This window comes from Blennius ocellaris (genome assembly GCF_963422515.1).
Source record: "Blennius ocellaris genome assembly, chromosome: 9".
Lineage (NCBI taxonomy): Eukaryota > Metazoa > Chordata > Actinopteri > Blenniiformes > Blenniidae > Blennius > Blennius ocellaris.
The window spans coordinates 3,541,921-3,569,624 of NC_137658.1; the positions used below are offsets into that span (position 1 = coordinate 3,541,921).

The 27,704-nt window shown below is 41.6% G+C and overlaps 1 protein-coding gene across 1 annotated transcript; it reads right to left on the reverse strand.

The window, feature by feature from the left end:
* Positions 1-1,834: 1,834 nt before the first annotated feature.
* On the reverse strand, positions 1,835-26,375 carry pcgf3 (polycomb group ring finger 3; the record flags this gene model as incomplete). The annotated part of the gene is made up of 9 exons (XM_080502125.1): positions 1,835-1,928; positions 3,290-3,370; positions 5,986-6,123; positions 9,756-9,844; positions 15,709-15,816; positions 15,943-15,998; positions 19,332-19,428; positions 23,488-23,605; positions 26,361-26,375. The coding sequence occupies 9 exons, from the start codon at positions 26,373-26,375 to the stop codon at positions 1,881-1,883; spliced, it is 750 nt and encodes a 249-aa protein (XP_080358251.1). The 3' UTR covers positions 1,835-1,880.
* Positions 26,376-27,704: the final 1,329 nt, after the last annotated feature.

A 27,704-nucleotide genomic window follows, 5' to 3' on the forward strand; every position in this document is an offset into this window, starting at 1 on the left:
ACAAACAACTCCTCTGAAAAAATGTTGTTTAAAAAAAAAAAAAAAAAGTTTAAGATGCTCGTATAGCAGCAGTGTGAATTTTGTGTGGATGTGAGATTTGGTTTTATGCAATTAGATTTGTGTGTAATCCGATCTGTGTGTGCCTTAATAGACTAGTGAAACGTCTCCATTTCAGTCAGACGTGTGTTTTAACGTGGGTTTTTTTTGCTACTGTCCTGCCCTGACCGACTTGGGGGTTTTTGTGCCCTCCGTATGGACTGGCAGGCTCCTCCTCCAAATGCTGCAATGTTGCGTTTGATACTACAGCCGCAGTGTCTGTTGGTGACAAGAGCGCGGCCGTAGAGCTACTGAAACAGTGTCCAACCTGCCAGTCGAGACTGAGGGAATCACTTGCGGAAAAGGCAAGGCTGACATGGCGGTGAGAAAAAAACCCAAAAAAACAAAACCTGACATTTTCACGTCCCTGTCGGGCAAAAAGAAGTCGTATAAATCAAACACAGATGAACACACACACTCAAATCATCCTCCGCTACCTTACCAGCAACCGTTTGCAGACAGGAGTGTATCGTTTATCACTTTGAGGCTTGAAGTTGTTGAATAAATGGTCCAGAAATGAGTGAATCCCATTGGAGAGATGAGGATCATGAGGTTGTGGGAGAGTCGTGAAGCTGAAACGTGTTTAGAACCCACGCGCGCGCACACACACATGGAAGAGGATCTGATATAGTTGTTTTGTGTCTTTCTCAGACAACATAAAAATGCATTTATATATTTTGATACTGATAATGAGTCTGTCTTTAAAAATCCTAATTTATCACCTTATGGACACTTAATGTCCAACATATAGATAGCACTTTTGGGATCCACTTTCTTTTTTTTTTCTTTTTTAACAGTCTAAAGTCTCTCTTCAATCTCTTTCTCTCTCTGTAATGACATTTTATATACAATATCGGTATATAGAACATAAATTACTACACAAAGAAATTTTGCCTATTCACAATTGACAATCATCAAGAACCCAAATAGCAAATTAGATGAAGCCAAAAAACAAAAAAACAAAAAAAAAAACAATTCAGAGACAATTTATTTGATAATCCGCTAGAATCGATGCCTGTTATATAATTTGTTTTTTTCCATAAACTTTCCTTGCTCCCAAAGATGTTTTCCGAGTGTGTTGTGAAGAGAAAAACAAACAAAAACACCTTTTCTATATATATAAAAACACCTTTATCTTCTGCGTTCGGTCGTGTTTCCGGGAGGATGAAGTCTGCATGAAAGCTCGAAAAGATGTGAATCCCGACATCTTGTTAGCGTGTAAACAACAGAGCACCAGTAGTGTCTTGGTTCCATGTGTCTCTTCTGTACAAAAGTATAAATATATGCTTTCTCTCCATTAGTTTTTTCTTTTTTTTGTTCTTTTTTTTTTTTTTTTCTTTTCTTCTGTTTTTGTTCACATATGTAGGATGTAGCGGACAAAAAAAAAACAAAAAACAAAAAACAAAAAAAAAGGCTGTTTTTTGTCTGTAGAAACACTCCCAGTGTTGCAGTATCTGTGCTGGAGGCGGTCGTGTGTTGAGTTGTTGGAGTCGCCCTCCCTCCACCCCCCCACCCACCCCTCCCCACCCCCCCTCCTTCCCCCCCGGCGAGGATCCCGACCTGCTGGCTTGTTGTGTTGACGTTTTACGGTCGGCCGTTTTGCTTGGTGTTGGTTGATCGTCTTTGCATAAATTAAAAAAAAAAAAAAAAAAAAAAAATTAAAAGGGGGGAAAAAAAAAAGTTTCGGCACAGTCCGCTGACCACCGGGCCAACCAGAAAGAAACAATAAAAAAAAAAAAAAGGAGGGGAAAAAAAAACAACAACAACCGTTGTGTCCGTTGTGGCTACAGCAGATCCATCTTGGGTCTGTAATGGAGCAGGAGGGGCGATTTCTGGAAGGAAGAAAACAATTTCAAATTCTTATTTACATGTATTTTATGCATTTATACACATTGTTCTTTTATTGTAAAAAAAAATTTGAAAACGTTAATAAATAGAATTTTTTTTATTCGCTTTTTATTCTTCAATAAATTTTCAAAAGTTTTCATTAACATTGTTTTGACGGCTCAAAGGCTGTGTGTGTGTGTGTGTGTGTGTGTGTGTGTGTATGTGTGTGTGTGTGTGTGTGTCCTCCTGCATTATTAATGACGTTCATCTCGCTTGTGGGAAAGAAAAAAAAACGTATTTTATGAGCTACTGTTGCTCTGCTTCATTTCCCCACTTTGTCAGGAAATCATTACATTTTGAAAACGCTTTGTTCGTGTCAGAAAAGTGTCAGAAAAGTTTGGCGTTTATATGTTGACGTCCCGAAAACTGTCAGTTAAGCAGATACGGGTTTTTTTTTCCCGGTTGCATTCATACAAATCAGCAAACAAGAACATTATTATTAAAAAAAACAACAAAGAACTGTCCAGCAACCAAAAAAGGAATCGATAAAGGAATCAATAATCAAATACAAAACTAAATGACAGTTTAAATTAGAAATCACTTTTCGGATAATAAGCAAATGTGAAACATAACATTTAGTTATTTTACATCCAAAACTAGAATTATTCCTCACTCACAAAACTGTCATACGTCTATATTTAACATTTATTGTTACGTTACAGGTTTCAAACATTAACACCCCCCCTTAAATTATAAATGGCCTTTCTTTCAATAAATTGTTTTTGAATACCATCTGGAATGCGATGACACAACAGGAGAAATGCTAAAAACGATGTAGTAAGTGTGCCGGGCCATGAGTGAGCAGAGAACAAGATGCTCTAAACATTAACAATGGGAATACACGGATTATTTAATGGATAGACGACCAGGTTGGACTGTTATTACGGTGACTGTCAAAATAAAAGTGCCAAGTCCGAGGAGAATATGAACTGGGAGTCACAACACGCCGGAGGAAAACACTTTATCTACTGAGCATGTGCAGAAGTATTTGCTACACGGCAGCATCCCGTTTCCATGGAGACGGACCGTTTTCAAAAAGTTCCACTTTCGTAGCAGTTTTCTAAAAAAAAAACAAAAAACTGTTTCCTGCAGCTCAGAGCAGCGTTGTCGTGTAAACAAGATTCATGGAATCAGCTCGTCTCACTGAAATAACTAAAGGTGATACGTCAGCTGTAAATGTTCAGTCGTCGTTTCGTTTCGTTTCCCGGGTAGAAGGTCTGGACCTTTTATTTTGTGTGCGAGATGCTGCTTCCTGTTCGCTTCATGTCAAGCGACGCAATTACACAGAATCCGGCACAAAAGTTACCTTAAATCTCCATCTGGTCACAACAACAAATTTCAAAGTGTGGTCCTTCCCCAGGATTTCTTCGTTGCATAAAATGTCCAGCTGTGTGTGAGAGAGAGAGAGAGAGAGAGAGAGAGACAGAAAGCAGAACTCATAACTGAACAACGTCTGACTTGAGATCATCTAATAGTCGTACAGAGAGGCGATCTAACAATCACAGGAGGATAAACTGAACCACTGCTCTCCATTTCCCCTGCACCGCTCCAACGTCTCTGTTGGAGGGGGGGGGTGGAATCATTTCTCATTTGACACGGGGAGTCCTGTGGCTCCCGTAAAGACGGTACATAAAGTTCGATGCTGAACACGAGGCCGAGCCGACAGATCCGCCGCTTCCCCCTGTGAAGTCAACATTGATATTCTGCTGAGCGGCACCTCGCATCTGCATCTGCCAATCAATGCTGGGAGACGAGAGAGGAGGAGGAGGAGGAGGAGGAGGAGGAGTGGGCTGGAGCGTAAGAGCAACACTGCCACAGTGCCTCCCGCTGGCCTGCGCTGGAAGGACACTCAGAGCATCAATCAGCACCAGGAAGTGAGACGGATCAAGACTCAATTCCGAAAAACATTCAAAGCGAAGAACAGATGACTTTGCCGCTCAAGTAAAAATGAATGCAGGCAAACGGAAGAAGAGAAATGGTGGGGGAATATGTGAAACCGTTCCTTCTCGGAGTGATACTTTAGAAAGATCCTCTTGTTAATTCCCGCTTTTCCTCATAATCTGTGACGGGTAATGTCTGAGATTCACATCTGGTTGCTTTTATAATATTCCATGTTAGCAGTACCGTAACTCCCGGACTATTGAGTGCACCTGAATATAAGCCACACCCAACAAATTTAAAAAGGAAAAAAAAAAAAATGAAAGGCGGGAGTTACGCGATGCACCTGAATGCATCACCCATGTATCTCTGGCATGAAGCTCGTTAAACCAATAAAAATCCATAAATTAACTGCGTGGTTGTTTAAGCCACAATTTTAAAAGCGGCTTATAGACCTGAAATTACGGTAGTATTCGGGTGAACGTCATTTTGACTTATTGGTGAAATCCTCAGTGCAACAAATTTGAGTTGTTTTTAGCTGCGTCTCCTTCGACGTGGTCGCTCCTCAGACTATTTCCGATTACTTTTTCTGGGATTTCCTTTTATCTCCGGTTTGTTAACGGGGCGACTTCCTGTCGACACGACCGCGGTGACGACGAATGAGTGGCGCGCTGCGCCGCCGGAGCCCCGAGTCGCTTTCGAGCGGCGTCTTTTTGATCGCCGAGAGAAAAAGGAGAACAATGGCTGGCGGGCCGAGCATCCGCCTCGCCGGAGCTGCGCTTATGGAGGCCGACGATATGATGGAGCCGACCCACTCATCTCCATGACAGCCAGTGAGGGAGGAGGGTGTGGAGGGGGGGGGGGAGGGGGGAGAAAATAGAAAAATAGACGGCGGTGATGAATATTCACAACACACACAAAAAAAATAAAAAATAAAAAATCCATCTGTCAAAGTATCGCCCACTCCCCTCCCGCTGGGCGAAGGGGGGCGAAGACGACAAGGAGAAGAATTAGATATCGCAGCGGCTCGTTTCCCGCTAAATATAACAAACACAAAGACGTGACTCAGCGCAGGCAAACTCAATGGACTGACCCTTTTATGGAACTTGTTGAAAAATTACATAAACTTTGTGAAACGTGCAAAATCGGGGAAACTGTCGTTTGTGTAACGACGCCGATCGAGAAGTGAGAGGAAATGTCTGGAATTCATGTGGGTGTCAAGAACCTGGAGGTCAGAGTTCACGTATACTTCAGGAATATTACTTGTGAATTAATCAATGCAGACATCAAAAGAACCATTACAAGAAAATCTACTGTCTCCCAGAATACATCTGGTTTATATTGTCAATTTATTGATAAATCGCTTGATCTGTCAAATCAGCATAAAAACAATATCGTTTCTCATCATATCTTTAGTGTAGGAAATAATAATGTTATTACATGAATAATAATGTAATATGTGCCAATAAAAAACTAGTTTTGAATGTTATAAGTGTAAGAAGGTCAATAACATAATAACATGTTACCTGTTGTGTAATACCTTGGTTTATTTAAATAGAACATGTAATAAATGCAGTCAATAATGTAATAATGCATAAATAGAACTGCATTTATTGGAAATAAATCAGTTTTCGTGGTTTTTCTCCAGTTTGCATATTAGAAACATGTATAATGTATGACATGGCCGCCATTAATTATTTGTGGCTAGACAATAAACAGCAATTATAAGAGAAATTATGGTTAAAAACATGTTTTTTCTATTTTATGACATCAGCAAGATAGCAAGGTATTAGCTTTGTTGCATCTAAAATTGACTGTTTAAAGTCAGTGTTGACAATATTTAAAATTAGATATAGAAACATCTTAAAATCTGAAGTCCCTTTCTTCATTCCCATCACGTGTCTGAAACTTCATGAGAGTCTTAATTGACACAAACGGCAGCATCAGAGCGTAGCGAGCTCCATCCATCGTCTCGGACTGCGGAAATTTAAAGGTTCAAAAAACAGAAAGCAAAATAACGCTTCTCAAACGGCTTCCTGTTAAGAGTTCCAGGCTAATAATAATAAAAATAATAATAATAATAATAAGCATTCGAGCAGTTTCTTCCCCCCCCCTTATCTGTACCTCGTTAAATGATGTCAGGTTAAGCTTTTTGGCGATGAACTTCTTGAGATGGAGGACCGTGGCTTGTGCTGAACAGCGGATCCATTTGCGCTTGAGGCCCCGGAGTTTGCTGCTGTTGCACTCCAGGCAGATGCTGACCTGTCGGGGGGGTTTGAGGGAGGGGGAGGGGGGGGCACAGACAGGAGACAGTGATGGTGAAGCATCAAAAAGCAGCATTAATAAGCCATAAGCTTTACCACGGGCATTATCAACGAAAACGAAACTGAAGTATTTGAGGTGTACAAACATTTTCTTTTTTTTTTTTTAAATCAGCTTCATCAGAATAGCGTGGGTTCGCATGGAGCGTTCCAAAGTTCTGGATGTCTAAGCCCGCGTTTACATGACGTTTTCAACTGGGATTGGAAAATCTTTCATTGCGTGTTATTCGTAAATAGGCAGATGTATGGTTTAGTATCACTAATGGCGCCAGAGGGACATAATTGAATGTTTTTGAACATCTTAAAAGTCTTAATAAAAAATGATTGAGAAAAACGAAATAAAAAATATGTATAAACAAAATGTTTGTTTTTAAAGTTCCTGTTTTTGTGCAGTTTGCTTATGAAAATATATAAAATAAAATAAAAAAAATAAAAATAAAAAATAAAATAAAATAAAATAAAATAAAATAAAATAAAATAAAATAAAATAAAATAAAATAAAATAAAATAAAATAAAATAAAATAAAATAAAACAAAATAAAACAAAATAAAATAATCATAATAATAATCATATAATATATTTATTAAAATTTGTAAAGTAAAATGGTCATAATCATGACATCACTGGTCGCTATCCACCACATAGAAAACTTTTAATAAACCACCAGAAGTGTTTTGGTCGGTGGATTGCTGGTTTCCTCCCCTGCAGTCGATGCTCAGGCTGCTGAACCGGAGAGGTCTGCCCTCGCTAACTGGCTTGTTTCAGGAGCCCGAGTGTCGCCGCCACTGGCCCGTGCACTTGTTTCCTCCCCCCCGGTGGCGACACGGCGGGTGGTTTTTGGCAGGCGGTGGTTGTGGGAGTCAGAGTGCATTACCGCCGCCGAGCCTCTCGCCCCCGGCGCGTCAGAAGACGGCGTGGAGGGAGGACAGAAGCTTTGTATTATTTCATTTGCGGGGCGTCTCTTCTCGTCTGGCCGTTTCGGAGAGACGGGAAGAGACGACGCCGGCGCCCCGGTTTGTAAAATCCTCTCTGGCCTGGAACAAACACTGGCAGCGCTTCACTGCGCAGCCTGCAGAGCCGCCTCGCAGTCAATCCGCTTTCCAGTGGCGCTGGCAATGAGGGGAGACTGTAATGTGAAATAAAAACCTCGGCGGCGAGCCGCCCTGTGCAGCCCGACCGCGCTCGGCCGGGCGGTTTGATCACATTCACGTACAAACACACTTTTATTTAAAAACACAAGCGGCGAAGCAACTTCGAATCGCATCAAGGAAACGACACAGCTTCACACAGCCGGAGCTTCATTAGCGAGTCGCAGCGTCTCCCCTCAAAGTTAGCCCGTGTGAGTTTTGAACGTCAGACGAACCCGATGAGGAGAATTAATAATTAAAGCAAACAAACAAAAAAAGGCCCAAAATAGACGGGAGGTTATTGAGTTTTACAGGAGCGAGAAAGTGCCTGCGATCGTCGCCGTTTGTTTGAAGGGTTTTACCGACGGCGGTTTTTGCTTCCCCTCCTTGTTTTTCTCGCCCCTTTTCTCTTCTCAGTCCTGCCTCTCGGCTCAAGGTGAGACTGTGAGAGGTCGTCGAGAAGACAGCGGGGAAGAGAAGCGTTCTGGAAGTCGGCCATGCGTGCCGCTCCGCCTGACAGGCCCTGTGTCTGGGTGGTGTCGGGGTGGAGGGTGGGGGGGTGGGGGTTTATTCTTCCGGATCCCGAGTTGAAACAGCGCCTGTCTCTTCTTCTTTGCTCGGCTTTTTGAGACTCCAGTGGATTGAACTTTGTTCTGTTTGTTTTACGCCTGAATTAAAATCAGGACACATGCAGCGCTTGTTGTCGTGTAAACGGACGCCGAAAACGCCAAAACAAAAAAAAGTTTTTATTTTGACCTGAAAATCATGCGGACCAAAAGTCTCTTGTCCAAAAGTCAATTCACCCTTTGTCTTCCGTCGTGTGAAAACCCTCTGTCATCACTATTTTCTCATTCATCCGTCCATTTCTTATGAACCGCCTTCCGACGTTTTGAGAATCAAGATCTGTATTTGTATCTGGATAAAGACTCGGCTGATTGCGAATTCATTATTCGTCAGTCAAGCAAGGTTTGTTCTTTTTCATATTTTTCTGTCTCATCAGGTATTCCTGTGCTCTCTCCCTCGCTGTGACATTTGACACGACTGCATCCCTGCTCACACCGGCTCCCTCATCGGTTATTCCGTGTGCATTCTGCCGGGTATCCATCTTCAGCGGCGGCTTGTTTTTACCGCACCGTGGCCAAAAAAAATAAAGAAAGAAGAAGAAAGAAAGAAAGAAAGAAAACTTGAAAAAAAATATGTTTTGTCAAATCGTGCAAAAGCAACATGCAGCAAAGAAGCTCTGCACTCCTGATCTCTCCAGTAACAGTCACTCCCCTCTCTGCATTATTAATATCTTTTTTCTTTTTTTTCCCCGGGTCTTCAGATGGTGCCAGAATACAAGACGAGCCCATTTCCATCGAAACGTGCGCCTGGATGGCAGTGGAGTCGCTCACTAAGTGGATCTGTGCAGAATCAAACAGCCCAAAGACAAGAGAACCCAGTAATTGTAACCCAGCCTGGCGAACCGCGAGGGAGTCCACTTTTATAAAGGAAATAATTGAGGCTCGGGCTTTTAAAGCGATTGTAACAACAATTATCGCAAACACTATATTTTATTCCTCTGTGCTTTTATTCCCCGACGGAGCGCTTTGCAATTATTTTACTCGACTTTACTCGAATCTGTTCAAAGACATACTGATTTTAGATGCTTCCTATAATTTCCAGTACAGTATGAAACTTTCTCACAACAGAAAAAAAAAAAAAAATACTTGAGTTGCGGGAGACCTTTTGAGAAATGTCTGCTATTTGAAGTGAAATCAGCAAATTTTTTTAGAAATGATCTTACATATTAATGCATCGGGAATCGATACCAGTATTCAACCGTACCAGTTTTCAGTACTTTTAGGTGTTTATGCTGTAATAAAACATGTAAAAAAGCTCCACATCTGTCTATTGCTTTCCCCTCTGGAAACAGTATGTGGTAGATCTGTGATGGTAGAGTTGTGGATCTGTGATAGTAGAGCTGTACAGCTGCGATGATTGAGTTGTGATCTGTTACGGTATATCTGTAGATCCGTGACGGTAGAGTTGTGGATCTGTGATGGTAGAGTCGTATATTGCTAAATCTGAGACAGTAGATTTGTAGATCTTTTACAGTATAGCTGTAGATATGTGGTGGTAGAGTTGTAGATCTGTGATGGTAGAGTCGTATATCAGTAGATCCGAGACAGTAGAGTTGTAGATATGTGGTGGTAGAGTTGTAGATCTGTGATGCCAGATGTGAAAGCTGTGAAATTGTGCACCCTTCAGCCTTGCGCTAAACCAGGAGCTTCCTCAGATTGGACGTACTCCCGCCAAAACACTGCAGCGATCATAATATGCATCGTGTCTTGAAAAGCGTAGCCTCTCGAGCGTCATCCGAACACGCAGCGACTTTCCTTCTGATGTTGGATAACGTACGGAAAAAGACGCACCGAAAAGTATCGAAGACGTTTGCAGACTCACCTGCTCATCACTACGATGATAGTCGTTGTCCTCCTCCGGCTTCTCCTCTCCCGCCTCCTTATTGGCCGTGTCTTCTGATTTGGCGTCGCCTGTTTGAAAGCCACAAGAAGAGAGAGAGGGTCAACGTCGTAAAGCACGAGCCTCTCTCGAAGAGCATCGATCACAGGCACGTAGTCCAAAGACGTCTGGAGCTGTAGGATCCGTCTGCCGCCGCGCTCCGTCCCGATCCCATGATTAAATCAGGCGAAGAGGTTGGAGCCGCGGCTCGTGTCCCTGAAATCAGACTGGCAGGGCGACACGGGTGTTGTTTGTCTCCGCAGTGTTTTATCAGCCTGCGTCCACCGGAGCATGAAAGCACCTCCTGCAGACGTCCGTTTATAGAGGAATTAAACACTCTTGACTGTGCCAGAGTGTCTTTATAGCACTTATTCACCGTCTGGGCACGTCTGTAGTCCTGGTAAAACTTTACTAAGGAGAGAGGGGGGGGGGGAAAGCTTTTCTTCTACAACCATTATCCTACATGAGGTCTGGACTCGAGTTGTGCCTTTAGAGGGTTTTTCTGGTTTAGTATTGAGGTATAAAAGGCTTTTTTTTTATTATTATTAGCGAGCAGTGCTGCGTGGTGTACTTAATAATAAGTAGAAAACGGTTTGAAACTCGCTCATAGAAGGAGGCAGGTAAGGTATTGTTTGAATAAATACAGCTTTGGGTCTGTTTCAACACACCTCCAGTCAACAAAAGAGTTTATGCAAAAAAGCTTCAGGCAAGATTTGTTAATATTCCTCTAATTTTCACAAAAAAAGGAAATATGCATGAATTTCTGAGTTGTTTTACCCCCAAAACTATTTTTTGTTCTTTAAATCCTAGGAATTAACTTTAATTGTCCACCAGAGAGCCAGGGGACGTACCGTTGTGCATGTTTACAGGTGAGTCGGATTTGGCCGGAGTTCCTACCAACAACATGTGGTCCCGCATCAGAATAACGTAGAAACTTTCCTCTTTTAGGATCAAAGCAGGAAGCGGCATCACAACCATGCGCATAGTGCGGCGCCGCGCTCCAACAAACCTGCCCTCAAACAAATGGGCTCTACACCGTCCTGGCAACGGCTCATTCAATTGAGTCGTGTCTGTGCAGGGAGATAAATATTAAATATGCATGACAATGTTTTTGCAGGTTCCGCAAATAATGCTGTGAAGCCATTAGTGTCTCACAAACACGGTCCCTCCCTCTCTCAAGTATTCTCATCGCTCCTGACAATTTTTGTAACCATTGAAAACGGGTTACAGGAAGAAAGAAAAGTCCTGCCCTCTTGCTTTCTGCATGTTCAAAGTTCGTACACACATATACACTCTTCAAGGGAAAATCCAGATTTCTAGATTCTTTTCCATTTCTATTAAAATAGTTCAAGAAGCAGTTTCCAGAAATCTGAGGCATTCTGACACATCAAAACATGATTTTTTTTTTTTTTTTTTTATCCTGCTGTCAAGTTTGTTTCTGTCGATCTGAAATCTTTAAAGCATCCGAGAGGTAAAAAAAAATCTATAAATAACTGAAAACTGTTGATACAAAGAGGAAGTGTTCTACTCAAGGAACGCAAGATTTAAAGATGTAAATAGGATAAAAACCCACCGTGATCTGTACACGGTACACGGCACACGGTAAACTGACGGCAGAATATTGTTGAAATTGCATTTCTTTTATTCACATTTCAGGGTTTTTTATGTGCTTTGATAGGATACTTTGGTAAATATGACCCTCCTTGTGACATGTTAACACTTTGTTCTCGTTACTTATACATTATAATGCATTTATTTACCGGTCCAGATCACTGTGCTGTGTGCGGCCCCTGAAGTAAAGTGAGTTTGACACAACTGCTCTCAGACCTTCAGCTTGAAAAGAAAATACACAGCGGCTTTCAAATCGTACAGGACAGCCCAAGTTATGTATTTCTTCATGGATTTTCTTGTTGGCTCTGATATTATAGCCATATTGAATTTTCAGATATGAAACTCGGTTAGAAAAGTCAAAATTGCATTGCCGCGACAAATTTGCCACACGGAGCGGTATTGCTTTTCTGTGCTCTTTAAAAACAAAGAGAAAGCGGTTTGTTCGCCTTGGATTTAGTAACTTTAATAACTCTGTGTGTGTGTGCGTGTGCGTGTGTTGGTTTCACTGATTGCTTATCAGGTGGGCTTTACTTTCTTATTGCTGCTTTTCCTCTTCCAAACAGCCCCCGAGCGTCTCAGACACTCGACAGGCTCCACGTCCCGACTCGTGCTTGAGCTGGTGGAGGCGACGTTTGGTAAATTAAGACGAGATTGAGGAGGTTTGTATCACCGAGCCACCGCGCGAAGTTTCTAAGTTTCGTTCGAGATTTAAGGGATCTCTCACCATCGATCAGACCCCGACGGGCTTGAGCAATGACGCTTTTATTGGAGGATTCTGTACACTGAGATTAAAACACAGTAAATTATCTGTTTGTGTGCGTCAGTGTGGGAGTTTATACTGGAGAAGAAGGCTCATCGCGGCACTGCGTCGCTTCAATGTCTTCACGTTAACTGCTAATAAACGCAGGTAATTTAGACAAAGGAGTCGGTTGTGTGCCGCTGGAGTCAAACTTTTGTTTCCGAATGAAGCTTGCAGTGAGTGCAAAGCTCAAATTTGCCATGAAAGGACTCAATAGTGCCGCGTTTCTACCTCTTGTCACAGCGTTATTGCTCCTTTGGGTGACGTTTACACTGTAGAGACGGATATTATTGAAGATGCTGTTACACTGATGCAACTATAACCATGGATGAGGCTTAAAGTCTCAAAAAAGAATTTTAAAAATCTGCACTTTCAGCAAGATCGCCGCATCAAAACATACAACTGACTACACCCGACTCGAGTTCAAATTAATAAAATATAATATGTTCATTTATATTTGAACGTGGCATTGAGAGCACGGACGTCTCAACTCTTCATCCTACATGAGCTTTTAGGCGACGCAGATACTGTAAATCACTTCATGGAGCTGGATGGATAATTTGACGACAAACATATTTAAGTGGTAAAACTGAAATTTTAAAAGGTAAATAGATTTGAGGTTGTTAAAAAAACACACACACACACACACGCAATCTGAAAAGTGTGTTTCTGTCTGCAGGCTTTCAAAGTAGCTCATGTTGAAAATATCACAAAAAGCTTCTCAAATCTCTCCTGGAGGATTTTCCGTCATCTCACCGCCCCGTCTGCTCGCTGTGTTCCAGTCAATCAGCTCTTAACAAATACTTCACCAGCAACACTTTGCTGCAAGAGCCTCGGAGCCGCCAGGGAGCAATGAAGAGACTCACTGCAGACAACCTTCTGGAAGGTTTTTGGGCGCATCGGTGGACAACAAGTGGATTAAAGTTAAAGAAAAAAAAAAAAAGAGCTGCAAACATTTAAGGAAATTCTTGTGGATGAAATGCAAAATGAGCTCTCCGCTTCGTCGGCGGCTTTCAAGTGAATACGCACAAGTGTCGGTTGTGTTTTTTTGGATCTATTTATTCAACTATGGTGTTCAGAGTCCCTGAAAACAGAACTTCCCAAGGTGGAACTTTTTAAAAACGCTCTACAGGCCAGAGGAAATAGTTGTTCTGAACATGTGCGTAGATGGATAATGACAATATTTTCTCGGTGTTTCTGCCGTTGTTGCGGAACTCGAAAGAAATTTCGACAAACGAAAATACTAAAATGCCGCATTTTCACTTGAAACGTTGCGAAAACTGGGTCTAAACTCCTTCTTGCAGAAGGAGACAATAAAAGTAATAAGCTCCTTTTTCTGCAATAACAAGTAAAGCAACTCGACTACTTTTGCCTTAACCTCGTTTTAAAACTGGAAAACATGCACTTCTCTTAAAACACGCCTGACACCGCAGGATTTCCCTCCACTGGATCGAACTGGGGGATTACAAAGTGCTGATCTGTCTTGTGTCATCAACAAAGCAGCAAAGGGAGGATTTATGTTTCCCAGCCAGGTAAGCAGGACCCCAGGGAAAGTTTCTATTTATGAGGTTCTGGCAGAACGAAGCTTTAATTGGCCTATCAGCTTCAGTTGGGGAAACATTCACGGAGTGCCCGCCGTCGCCTGTTCTTACCCTACTGTGATCACCGCTTCACTGTGTGCCAACGCTGGCTGGCCGTTCTTGAAACGGGGTTTAATGAGAAGGATCTATTGGCTCACAGAGGGGAGAAAAAATAATAACTGAATGAGGTGTGACTGTGTACTTAAACAACAACAACAAAATAATAATAATAATAATAATAATAATAATAATAATAATATTTAAAAGTCAGGTCACTGTCCTGCGATCTGCTGATAATGTCTTAGACACACTGGAGTTTAACTGTCAGCACTTAGTTAGATGTGTTAAATTGGTTTAAGCCTCGAAAAAAGAACCTCAGAAGGTTCCAACAATTCAGTAAATGTAATTCAAGGGCTTTCTATTTTCCAGTTGGCAAATGTTCCTTAAAAATGTTTTTGTGGATGCACACGCGTGTGTGTGTGTGTTTTTGTCTGTGTGTGTGTATGTGTGTGCCCGCACTTCAGCCGGATCTGCCGTTGAGCGACGACGAGGGAAGCTGGAGAGCATTTCCTCTTCCATTTAAACTTTAATTACCAAAATCACAGAGGGGGGAGGGGATTAAGCGAGCGATTAGGCCTGCCGGCACCACGGCTCTCTGGGCGCACGTTTTACGCCACCGAGCCCTTGGAAACGGGTCGATTTGGAAAAAGTCGGCGTGCGCCGATTGTGAGCCAGAAGCCTATTCTGATTGGCTCAATTACCTTCATCTGCGTTGCTTAATGGCTTCCGCTGTTGGTCGTGTTTCTAATGTTATTCGTTACAAGGCTGACGGCTTCATTCCTTGTGAAGCACGGCGAGAGCAGCAAGAACGGATGTGGAATGTGTGGAGGCCAATATGCTATGCTGTGCTATGCTATGCTATGCTGTGCTGTGCGACTCTTAAACGATGCATCGAGGTGAAGTTACCCGTTTCTAGTGAACACACACTCTTCTGAACCTCGACAACAGATTAAAACACAGCTTCTACCCCCAGCTGACCCCAGATAACGAGGCGACTGGAGCCAATAATTATCAAACACCGTCACCCAGTCCCTGTGGAGGACCGACTTCCGCTGATGCTGCTGAGCCAGGTCGCGCGACCGCCACCTCTTTACAATATTTACTCCATTGCTGCAGGAGACACTGTGTGAGGACTGCTGGCAGTCGAAGGTGATGACAACAGGTTGAAGACTTCAAATAAAACGTGTTTAAAGCACAGCCCTGAACAATCTGTGTGAAATGGAGCTGGTGACAAATATTCTTCGTCTCATTCTAGCTTTCTTCCCCCCCCCCCGACATCAACTACATTATGTATGAGTCGACAAATATTTTAAACACAAATTGTTGCTTTCTGTCCATGATGGAGATGTTCTCATGTGTTTTGCTCTTGTTGCAAATGGTTATTTTAAAGTAGTGCTTTTTTTTTTACTCAAATACAAACAAATGTTGGTTGAGGAGAAAGTGTCCATGAAAATGTTTGTCTGATTATTTTCACTGGGCTTGGCCCATTTCCATTGGAGAACCGCCGACATATAAACAAAACGATGCTCAACAAGCCCCTCGTGGCCTCCAGGCCTGGTTCTGTGCTCCGGGCAGGTCGTGTTGAACAAGGCAAGCGTCTGCGAGGTCGACTGGTCGACGAGGCCAGATGTGGATCAGAGCTACATTCATTATTAACGTGCAGATCGAGACACGGGTGACATCAAACTACATAAACTGCACATATGTTCCCTTGTTTGCTGCATCAGACTGAATGCAGGGTGACTCATGCAGTCTCATGTGACAATAGTGTGTTTGGTTTGGTTCAACAAGAAGTTATGAGAAGTAAATTCTCCCAGCCGTGTGTGTGTGTGTGTGTGTTGCATACCATTACGCTGATCTAGATGAGTCTTCATGTTACAGAGTTCTCCTTTAATGTCACCAGGAACTTCCATTCCCAACTTCTGATAGAAGTCTCTCTGTTTCTTTATCTCCGCTGCAAGAATAAACACAAAAATACACACGTGAATAAAAGAAATCAACGGCCGCCACCGTGCGAGTTTTAACATAAAAGTTCCCGCAAAGTGCGTCGGTGTCGCAGCAAAATGAGAAACACACCGACCTTCTTGAAGTCCCGGTACCAGCTTGTAGACGATGTCCTGCATTGTTCTGTCATGGCTAAAGTGGAAAAGAAAATTTAAAAAAAATCACCTTAATGCGATTCACCAATAAAAGATGGACGACGCAAAAACATGTCAAAGTACTTGATGGGATGGAAAACAAATACGACTGTAGTCGAAGACGAGATACATTTATTTTGCATAATTTCCTCTAATCTCTCGTCTGCACTTTCTCATGATTTTCATGCAGGAGAAATATGACAACTGATATTTACAATCTGCTGCACTACAGAGCAAAATCTTTCAAAAACAAACAAAAGGTTTGGTTGAAAAGGCAGAGAATCTTCGAGGGACACTTTCTGCATTAGAGGTCAGATGCTCTGTAACAATAAACCCCCCAAAAAACAAAACCAAATTGACACTGGTGTGATGAATGTGGCTCGTTTGTTCCCCCTGCTGTCGACTGAGGGCCAGAGGCCCGGTCAGAAACGTGGAAAAACACTGACCCCTGGTGGACACAGATGGAAACTATAGCAACAGCAGATCAAGGAGGTCAGACTCATTTTTTTTATCACCTAAACAGGATAAATGTTCTTATTAAAAGGGACGGTTGCAAGTTTAAAGTTAAATAACACAGAGGCAAATTAGCATCTCTTCAAATAAACTTTTTAATTGTTTATTTCAAAACAAATGGCTCTCAGAGACCCACTGTTATTGCACAGTGTGCCTGAGAGTTGTGGGAGAATTTCATGCTTTTCTTGAGGGATAATTGTGTCACTCAGACGTGTTTTCAGATTAAACGTTTTCAATAGTCAACTCTCATTTAACTTTCTTTCCTCTGCATGAACTCTTTCCTTTCAAACTCAAACATCCAGATAGAGACACTGTCATGTTGGCACAGAGTCGGCATGTATTTTCAATAAATTCAGTTTATTGTCGCTTTTGGACTTGAATTTTAGGATTTTTGTGACTTTCTAGTTGTTGGGGTCCACGTAAAATAAACTCTGTGCTGCATTCTGCCCATGGGACTTGAATTTGACACATATGATGATACTTCAAAGAAGTACTATTTTAATGAGCTCTTTTTATGCTGCAATTAAATCTTTAATACTTAACTGCATACAAACTACTTTGACAAATAACTTATAAATACTCCTAATCGTCGGATGGTGCAGAAAACATCCTGCAGCCTGTGCAATTGTGCATTTTGTAGTCTTGGATGTCATCTGGTAAAAATATGAGATTAAAATATACATTTCTATTGAAAGGAAATAGAATTTATGTTCTGTGGGGAAAACAAAGTAATATGGTTTTGTGTGAGCAGTGATTTTTAACAAAGGCTCTTTTTAAGAGGTTTTTAATTTACTTATCCATTTATTTATAAGCAAACAACCTGCTTGAGTGAAGCAGCAATGCACAGGTTCTATACATTTTAGAAATGAATGAAAGGAACCCAATTAAACCAACCGTAGATAATAAAACTTACAGTTAATGTTATCCGTTTAATGTATTTTTAACTGCCAGACAGTTTATAAATCCTTGATAAATGACCTCTACTTGAATGGCTCTGGTCAGAATATATTCAGATTAAGAACAGACGACAACCACATCAGCTAATTTCAGAGCGACAGGGCGCAGCCAGAACAAATATCAAGCATGCGAAGCTGAAACTGGATCAAAACCGTCGAGGAAAGCCACAGTTGGCAGCGCGAGCAGGCGGGGGAGACGTCGGAGTGTGATTTTCTGTTCAATCGCTAAACATCCACTTTGATCAACGTTCTCGGCGAGCAGATTGGGGGGGGAGAGTCCGTCGTCTGTTTTTGTCTTTGAATCACTTGTGATGTTTCCCCATCAATTCTAATTTCTTGCAAAAAAATCTAAAATGAGGCGAGGAACAAAGCAGAGAAGCTGAAGTGATTGCGATGCAGCGACTCGGTCTGGACGCTGACGGATGAACTGGCCGGATTAAGTGCGTTGGTTTGTCGCCACGCACGCTTCACAGTGGCACATTAAAGAATATGTGTCGATTCCACTGCTTTCTTTTATACATATAGATCTGCTGCATCTTCCATTTGGCAAGTCTTTATGTCTTTCCTATTGCAACTTGGATTCAAACACAGTTTTCCTCAAGGTCCAGACTCCTAAATCCAATCATCTGCCTCAAATCCAACCAGGAAATGATGTGAAAAGTAACAGACATGAAGCACAGCTGTAAAGTTTTTCCCTGCAGGAGGACATCATCACACTGCAGCCAGATACTGTGGCGATAATAAATAGTGCAACTAAAACTAATTCTCTTTACACCTCAGGAACCACACAAGAAATCCAAACGAGAAAGTTTGACAGAAATCCACGACAGTGACTGACTATGGGAGTGTCATATCATAATAACCGTTTCAACCTCAAAACTTAGTTCAATCACAAAATGTATTGTTCTAACTTCTAAGTTTTTATTTGCCGCGTTCAATCAAGAGCAGAATCGGCTAATATGCATCAACGCGGTTTCAATCAGGCTCCTGCAAAAGGCCAATAAAAGACGAGAGCGACACAGTAACTGGATGAACACTTGAACCGAATTATTCTTTAATCAGTCGGTGAGTTTGTCATGTTTGGTATGTCCCCGATTAGAATTGAGACGTGAAATGGCTTTTCGCTTGTTGAAAATGTGTTTAGAATTTGAACTAAAGGACACATGCAAGATGAGTTTTTCTCCTTCATGCATTTTCATAATATTCATTATTGTAAAGCTACATAATGGGAGAGAACAAGTTGTATTCCTGGATTGTGTGTGAATTGCGATTTTACATGTATTTTTATCCCCCCCAAAAAAGGGCAAAAAAGAGCAATAATCGGGTTTAATACTGGAAATAAGTGAAGTTATTTTCATGATTGTTAGAAGAGTGACGGTAAAAATCGGGATCAAACTTTGCTGCCGCTCACTGATAAAAACTCTTCAACTGGAGGTGGACTCATCTCTTCTGGATCTCCTGCACCGACTCATTATCACACAGGGCAGATAGTGAGTGTCATTTAAGTCAGATTGAACTAATGATTTATCGTTTTCATAAACATGACTCTATACACCGTACTTCTCCTGGGACAACCGAAGAACTTCCCAGTGCTTCTTGCACTGTAAAAAAAACTGTGTGTTATTCATAATCGCTGCTGTAAATGTTGGGAGTGTGTGAGCACGTTGACCGTCTTCGACGCCTCAGAGGATTTTTTTTGTTGTTGTTGTTTTTGTTTGTTTGTTTCTTGCAGAAGAGCCGAAATTAAAAAAAGAGAAATGGCAGCGACTGTGTGTGCGCGTGTGCGTGTGCGTGTGCGCGCGTGTGTGTGTGTGTGTGTGTGTGCGTGTGTGTGTGCAGCTCTGCGGCGGCTCTCCTCTTACCCGATGTACTGCAGTGGATGGCTCTGATGAATAACAATCCTACACGTGGGACACGTGTTGTTCTCCTCCAGATACTTCACTAGACAGCTTCTGCAGACTGGAGACACACACGGGGGAGAAACACTGTTACACACACACACACACCACCACACACACACACACTAAATAGATGGTACACGATCCATCAGGCGACAGCTGGCTTCTCACTCGGTTGTTGATTGAGAGTAAAATGTTTCAGAGCGGCTCCCTGAAGCCTCCAGTTAGCGCCGGAGTGGATCCGTTATTTCACATACTTTATAGATAACAAGTGCAGAGTTCAACACAATAGTCCGCCTGGTCCTGTGATGGAGTTTACATCCATCTTCATGTCAACCGACAAGGATTTCTATTAGGTTGTTGCAGAAAACGTAATGATTTTCTTTGCTAACAAGTCTAGTAAAAGACCAAAATAGCTGATAATAGGATAGGACTATAAAAAAACAACAACATGCAGGCTATATCTTTTGAAAATGTAATGTTTTGAAATGGGTTTTTTTGCCGTTTAAGTGAAAGATTCTGATTTTGTCGTGCTTCTGGTGAGAAAACGTCTCTCTGGCGAGGATTCCTGATTTTGTTTCACCACGACGACGCAGAACAGAAGTAATTCAGCTTTAATGAAGAACAACTGGGAGGCGATTTGACCTTTCCTGGGCAGGTGACAGTGTTTCACTTCGTGTGATGACATTTTAAAGACGTTAAACTCTGCGTGACGATCTTTTTCTGAAACAAACGGCTGGAATGACAAAAGAAACTTTCCTGTAAACAATAATATCAGACTGTCCTTTGATCGGATCTCATGCTTGTTGTCGACTCACATCAGTGATTGCAGGAATAAAATAGAAAAGTTTGGATTTTTATTTCAATATTTAGAAAATTAAGCTCAAATTTTGAAGTTACATGTTATTTCATAGTAACTAGTAACAAGTGGCTTTTCTTCAGCTACTTGGATTTTCTCTCACAAAACATGCATTTGAGCTTATTTGGTGTTTTACATAGGCGCCGAGTTCGATTCCCATCTACAGGGGAGTTTCAGAAACCCTCTTGATTTTAGAAGGTATATTGTTTTTATTGTCTTAAATATGGATTAGCCGGGTTTTAATTCATATATGTCAACAAATAGCAAGTTTGAGTGTTGAGATTACAAGTGGGGATTCTTGTATTTAAAAAGAACAACAAGGACGAGGCTTTGTTGAAGCAATGGACATAATTACTTATTACTTTTGTGGTGAAAAACTGAAAAACTAGTAAATGAAAGTCAGGATATTGGTTATGTATGTTATTACACAAAATGCATGAAATAAAAGCAGAATAAAAAACTGTGCAAGCTGAAGCGGCACCAGAACACAAACTACGTTGTTACTAAATATAATAAAGGAATTCTATGTCACATGTCGTCTGTTGTTAATTTCCTCCGGTTCCAGTTTCGGCACGACGACGGTCAAATATGAAAGAAAAAGGTTTTGGAATCGCTGAATTCCAAGAAGCTCGGGTGATGCAGATATCGACACTCGTGTAAATGACGCTTCTATTCAAACCCACTGACGTCTCAACCTGAGCATCTCCACACACACACACACACACACACACACACACACACACACACACCACATGAACACACACTGTGGTTTCCAGCCTCGGCCTGACGTCTCTTCCTGTGTGTGTCAGAACAGCTGCAATGGTGACGTGATGTGAATCTCTTTGTTTCCTCGCTGCAGTGGAGGAGTCCCCCCTTCTTCTCCTGAGCGAGAGGGAGAATCAAAGCGTCTGGACTCTCGATGTCTGACGGGAACCGGAGGGCTCCGGTCTGTGGGGTGAGGGCGCCCCCCGGTGGACACGGGGAGGACTGAGACGTCAGGTCCGGTACTGGTTGAGCTCAAATCTTTTGAGGTACTTAGTTCAAGGCTTTAAAAGATTTACGCTGAGAGAAAAGGCCGGTTGTCTGAAGTGGAAGGATTTGGTTCATTTCTGCATTCGCTATTTTAGGGAAAATGTTAAACTGACAGAAAGCTGAAAAATTGCTATTTCCATTTATTAGTCATTAAATTCATCCCTCATGTCAAGTGTTTTTTTTTCTTCCAAAACACACAAGAACATGAAACCACTGCCGTATACTGAAAGTGGCATAAGCACTCTTTCACTGTACATTTTTGACAATTCTAAAGCCCAAAACAAAATCAATGAATAAATCCAGTTACTCTAGTTCCAAACAGTTTTTTTTTCCAAATATCCATTAGTTTTAGAATCCATGCAACAATCCAAGCTCCACTAATAAAATCGCCTGTCCACAGATCAAATTTCCACTAAATTATGATAAAAAAAAAAAAAGTAAATGCAGCTAAATAGTACCTTTGACCCTAATTTACATAAATCCTCCTCCTTTGACTAAAACACTGTTCTCTGACTTAAGGCCTGTTCAGGCCACCACTATGCTTGGAGCCACTGAAAACGCAGCTTTTTTGAAAAAGGTGGAACTTTTAGAAAACTCCCGTCTCCGTGGAAATGGAGGGAAACAACTTTTTTGAAAACAGTCAGGCTTCGTCTCCATAGAAACAAGGGAAAACTCGAAATCTTGAAAAAGCTCCAAAGCTGTCACCATGGATACGGAGAGGGGGGAGGGGGGCTTTTCAAAAGACTCCATCTCCACCTAATGCACATAGTTCTTCTGCACATGCTCAGTAGACGAACAATAACAATTAGTGCCTCCAGAGTGTCGTGATGCATTTTCACTTGAAACACTATTAACTTTATTTGCATTGTGCCGCTTGTATGCATGTTTACAAAGGAAGTTTGTTTTCTACTTCTCTCTGAGCAACATCCGTTTTACTTCATTTGATTTCCGTTTACGTGCTAATAAACATCATTAGCCCTCATATATTTGCCACGGACAGCGAGTGTGATCGCAGGATTTGATCAATTCTGCATGAAACCAAAGTACTTTCATGCGTCAATGAAACTATTGAAGTGCAAATCAGTCGGCTTTTCTTTGCGAACTGCTGGTGTGTACAGGAAGTACTTTGACAAGTAATCATTTGTTGAGGACACACATGGCAGAAGATAAAACCAATCAAACATAATCAACCACAGTTAAACGACGGAATTTGTGAAGGATGCCGAGGATTTTTTTTTCCGCGAACATTTGCACATATTCTGCCGTTTACTGAGGAAAAGCGATCTGGACTCTGAAGGCGCTCCGTGGACTCGTTTTCACTTTGACTGATAGCCAGAGCGGTGATCAGACCACATAACGACTACCTGCTGGAGGAGGCAGACGGTATTATCCTTCTTTATTAAAAAAAAAAAAAAAAAAACCCACTCGGCTAATGATTCACTGCCGCGCGAATGAGAGACGACGCCGTCTCACCTTCTTCGTGGGGCTAATAAATGTGCAGATTAACTGGTCGGTGAGTCTGCGTGCTTCAGGTTTGCCTTTTTCCTTTTGTAATCTGGATGACATTTAAAACTAGAATGCTTTTTTGTTTTAATTGTCTTTTTGAAGGGTAGGAGGTACTTTGTACATTCTACTGTTCTTTCTTTTGTTGATGCTTCTTTGGCCAAACAAAAAACCTAAAACAAACTCCACCGGGCCCTCGGTAGAGCACAGACCCTCACCAGACCTTGGTTTGTTGCCTGAAGACAGACGGTCGTCGAGTAACCAGCTTGTTCTCTTGGATTCTTGACAACCTGTTTGTTTATAACTGTAGTTTGTGCAGGTCGTTACCAAGACCTTTGGTGTCTCCTTGTTTTGCGATTTCTGCATTTCGCCCCGCGTTTCCTCTTTCCTCTCATTCCGCTTCGGCATTTCAGAATGAATCTGGGTACGCGGGAATGTTAACGAGACAGGAGGGTTTGCATTTTGCTGGAATTCTCCCGTATGTATCAGACTCTTCCTTCAGACTCTTCGATGCCGCTGATCTCGTTTTGGCCTCCTTGTAGCTTCGACTGCCTCCTCCAGGGTCTGCATGTTGTACTTTTCTCTTCCCTTTTCTTATTGACTCGTACAGTTCTGACAGTTCAATCTTCTGGGCGTCACCGATGAATAGATTGATAAATACACACGGACGAACACGTAAACCTTCGCACGGGAGAAACAGGAGGTAGTGAAAGTAGTGTAACTTACAGGTGTGTAAGCACTCGGTGACGGTGGTGGCGTCGATCAAGTAGCCCTCACACAGACGACATGTGATGTGGGCGTTGATGTGACACAGCTTTATCTTCCTCGTCAGCATGTCGGGGTTCTGGTGGGGGAGAGGGGGGAGGGGTTAAAAGGTTAAGGTTCTTCGTGGGTTCTAACCGCCACCATAACCCCGGGGGTGAGTTCCCCTCCAGTGGATTCCTGTGTGAAAAGTACATCTTCTACAGTAGGTTACTTAAAATCAATATAATTTGAAATATTCAGCCAAACAAAACAAAAACACAATTTTTTTATTTTGGTCAGCTGGTTTATGTCCCACTTGAAGAAGCCGTTTTAATCTAGTAGCAGATCAAGCAGCTGGAAGACGATATTATAGCCAGTAATATTTGTTGATATTCAATATTTAGATTTTTTCCCCCACTAGACCGAGGCCTCGTTCGTATTTGGTACCAACCCTGTTGTCTACATTTTTTTTGTCAGCTCGAATTAAACAACCGCTTGAAAATTGACCTACACAATCTTACCTTTGAACTTTGTTTATTGTGTGTTTATGGTGTGTTCATTATTCCACGTATAATAGTTTTAAGGGTTTTAAGCTTGTTAAGCTTGTTCAGATAAGCTTTTAGTTGACATGGTTTGGTGATTGGTTTTATCTTAATTCCGTCTGTACTGTTATATTGTTTTTTATGCCTCTGTGAAGCACCTTGTGATTTTATCTGTGAAAGGTGCTATACAAATAAAGTTTCTTCTTCTAACATGATTCCTACACAGGCTTGAGATTCAGGCTGGTTTTTATACGAGGTGTAAGCGTAAATAGCCTGCTCGGTGTGACTTCGCGACGTCTTCTGCACTCCGGAGCCTGAAAACGTCCGGTCTGATCACGTTCACATGGCAAGTCACGTTTGAAACGATCGCGCAAAAAAATTTTAAATTAAAAAATGGGAATTGAGCTGCGGTGTGAACGTAGCCGAAGACTGTCCAGGAGTCCAAACGCAGGGACGTTTCCACAGAAAAGCTCCAGCGTGTGTGACAACGGCAGCAGCAGCAGCAATACAGCCGTAATCACAAGCGGGAACATTATGCAGGATATTACTGCGGCTCTTCGCGGCAGCCGGCGGAGGTTTATTGCTTCTCCCGGAGACACTTTGCTCTGCCTCCTGTTTTCCTGCCAGCCACAGTTCTCCACTGCGATTCCCTCCCCTGGTGTCTTTCCAGAAAACTTTTTCAAAGACCGTCACGCCGTCTCATTTGGCTTTTTGTTTTTTTTAAACACAACTCCGACCTGACACTAAGAAGACAGGTGAGCGGTTTGCTGCAGGCGGTGACGGCTGGTTGCTTTTCTAAAAGCACAATGGAGGACAGATCAGCTGTGCTGAAGTGAGTCTTCCGTCTCGACCGGCGGCTCAAGTTACTGTCTCACGGCATAAAAAACACGTGCAGAAAGACGGATTATGTTTTTGCGTGGCTGAGGGGGTTTTTCACAGCAGGATCGTCCGACGTCTCGGTTCGATTGGGGACGGGGCAAAAAAAAAAAAAATTCACACGGTAACTTTTGCCTTCACGCTGCACGTTTGAGAGCAAACAAACCGCCGACACAACGTCACGCAATTACAATGGCTGTTCATTTGGGGGCGCTATTGCCAGAAACTAACTGTTTCTTTATTGATCATCTGACATGTTAAAGGGTTTATTTGTTCACACGTCTTCAATTCAACATTTTTCCAGTCGTCTACATTAATCAACTGCGGGTTTTTTTCCCCAAAAAATAATCCTTTATTCGTTTCCATGGAAACTCAACTTGTGATGGGCTATTTTCATTTTTTTTTCTTATTCCATTGCTCTGTACTTTCAAACAGTCGTTTCTGTTATACAGTTTATATTTCTATAATGAGATAAGACATTGTTAAAGTATTTCCTCATTAAAAAAGGCAAATCTCACATTAAATGTGTTAAAAAAAAAAAAGTGGACAGAAAAAATGTGAAGAAATTGTATTTGATAAATGTTTCTCCAACAGACGATGGTAAAAGTTTAATGTAACAGAACAGCAGAAAGCTGCTGCCAAATCTGTGTGAATTATTGAGCATTGATCACTGGGATATTCGCTGTTGGTACCGGCTTGTGAGACGAGCGTCATTCAATATTTAGAGGTTCAAGCTCTTCAGAAGTCCTCAGTCAAAAGTTAGCGAGTGTCTGGACAGAGATCGATGGGGGGGAAAGAAAAAACAAAGTCATAGCTTTATACTTTAAGTTTCTGTATGGCTGCTATGGATATTTGAAATGGAGGCCTCGTTACATAAAGAGCCTTGTTTTATTTGCGAAAAGCATTGATTGTTTGATCGTTTTTTATTTTAAACAAACAAACAGAATAAAAAGAAAAGAAACTTCTTAATAAATGACACAAATGTAGAAAAGAAAACATCATTTCCTTGTATAGATGATTATGTTTTTAAATGTCTGTTGAGCAAATAAAACAATATTTTTACCCCCCAAACAGTTTTGAGAGTTCATAAAATCTAAAATTGTCCTATTAAAAAAATCTGTAAACTCCTTTAGTTGTTAGTTGATATGCTAATTGAGACACTCTACGGAGGACATTAGGTCCCGTCACGACAGCATTTCACATAAAAACGCATTTTCGTTTCAGAAAGGCTTCTTGTTTTCAGTCGCCAATCATGTTAAATATCTGATTTTACGGCTATTATTTCAAGCTTTCAAGTCAGAAAACCATTAAAAAAAAAGCATTGTAGGAAAGGCATTTTTCATTTCATGGGGTCTTTAAAAGAAGCAAATGACTAATAGCAAACATTTGTGTTGTGTTTTGTCCCATTGAGTCTTGGGATTCCTGAAATGGTCTCACCCCTAATACCGCCATGCGTCGACTGTGGATGGTGCAGCAGCCACGTCTCTTCCTGTGGTTGTGCGGCCGACAGTGTTAGCTGCTCATCATGGGGAGCCCCTCATCGAAGCCTGGACACAGACAAAACCGAGGCGTCAATACATCACATGTCGTAGGAAAACAAAGAATCATCGTTGAAGTTCTCGTGTGCAAAATTATCACTTCACACCCGCAACAGCAGCTTCAACCCGTTTTATTGCTCCTCAGAAAACGCGAGAGTTATAACACAGTTTTGACGTAAACATAAACTAACCTCCTTGTGGGAAAACAACCGAGTAGTAGAAAAGTGTAAAACAGAAGATTATATATGACGGCTCAGGGCAGGAAAACAAAAAGAGGAGCTGGTTCTGACCACGCGAGCACAAAAACACCACAGACACAGTATGATGAATTTCAAAGAGCCGAACAAAAATATTGTCAAATTGAAAAATGAGGTCCAAACAGGAGTCTTATTGCTTCCTTAAAAAAAGAAAAAGAAAAAAGAACGCTGGCTCCTCTCTGTGAGGCTCTTTTCCTTCTTTGGACAATTTCTAACACAAAAGCTGAAGTGGTCTGGCCGTCACATTCTGACCCTTGTTTTCCAATTATTATTCCTTCAGCTTTGAAGAGAAAATATCAAAGTTCTGTTTCATGATGGAGAGATATTCCGCTATATAACCTTCAAGTGATAGTAGTCATAATGTTATGGCTGATTGATGCGTTAGTGTCGACTTAATTCATTTTTATTCTAATTGACTTACTTTTAAAAGAACGTTTCTGGCAGATAGGAAGCATTCGAATATCTGATGGATTAGAAAATGTAATTTTATTGTCTAATCTTCAAGATTTTCTTTTTTTTATTTTGTTAATCTCAGGTCAATGAGGTCCAGTGCAGATAATGTGTCATGGCCATTATTTACCCCCCCAAATTACTTTTAGAACATCAATAAGGCATTATGGTCCCAAAATAATATTATAACTGACTTTAACTGTCACTTTATTGTTTTTTTTTTACTGACCGCACTTCATGTTTTTAGTTTTTAACGTCTATTTAAGTACAACACGTTGCTGTTAAAGTGCCCCAGAAATAAAGATGTGTTGAGTCGAGTATAATTTCACACTCCTGGCTAAAAAAAAACAAACATCTTCAACAAAATACCACTTAAAGCAGGAGTGTCAAACATAAGGCCTGTGGCTCAGCACTGCTCTGCTGAACCACCAAGAAAGAGCAGCGGCGCGACACAAACGCGGAGACCTGAAATTAAGCCGACAGAATAAAACACTTGACATCTGCAGCTCATGCTGCTGCTGCAGAGCTTTTCTCCA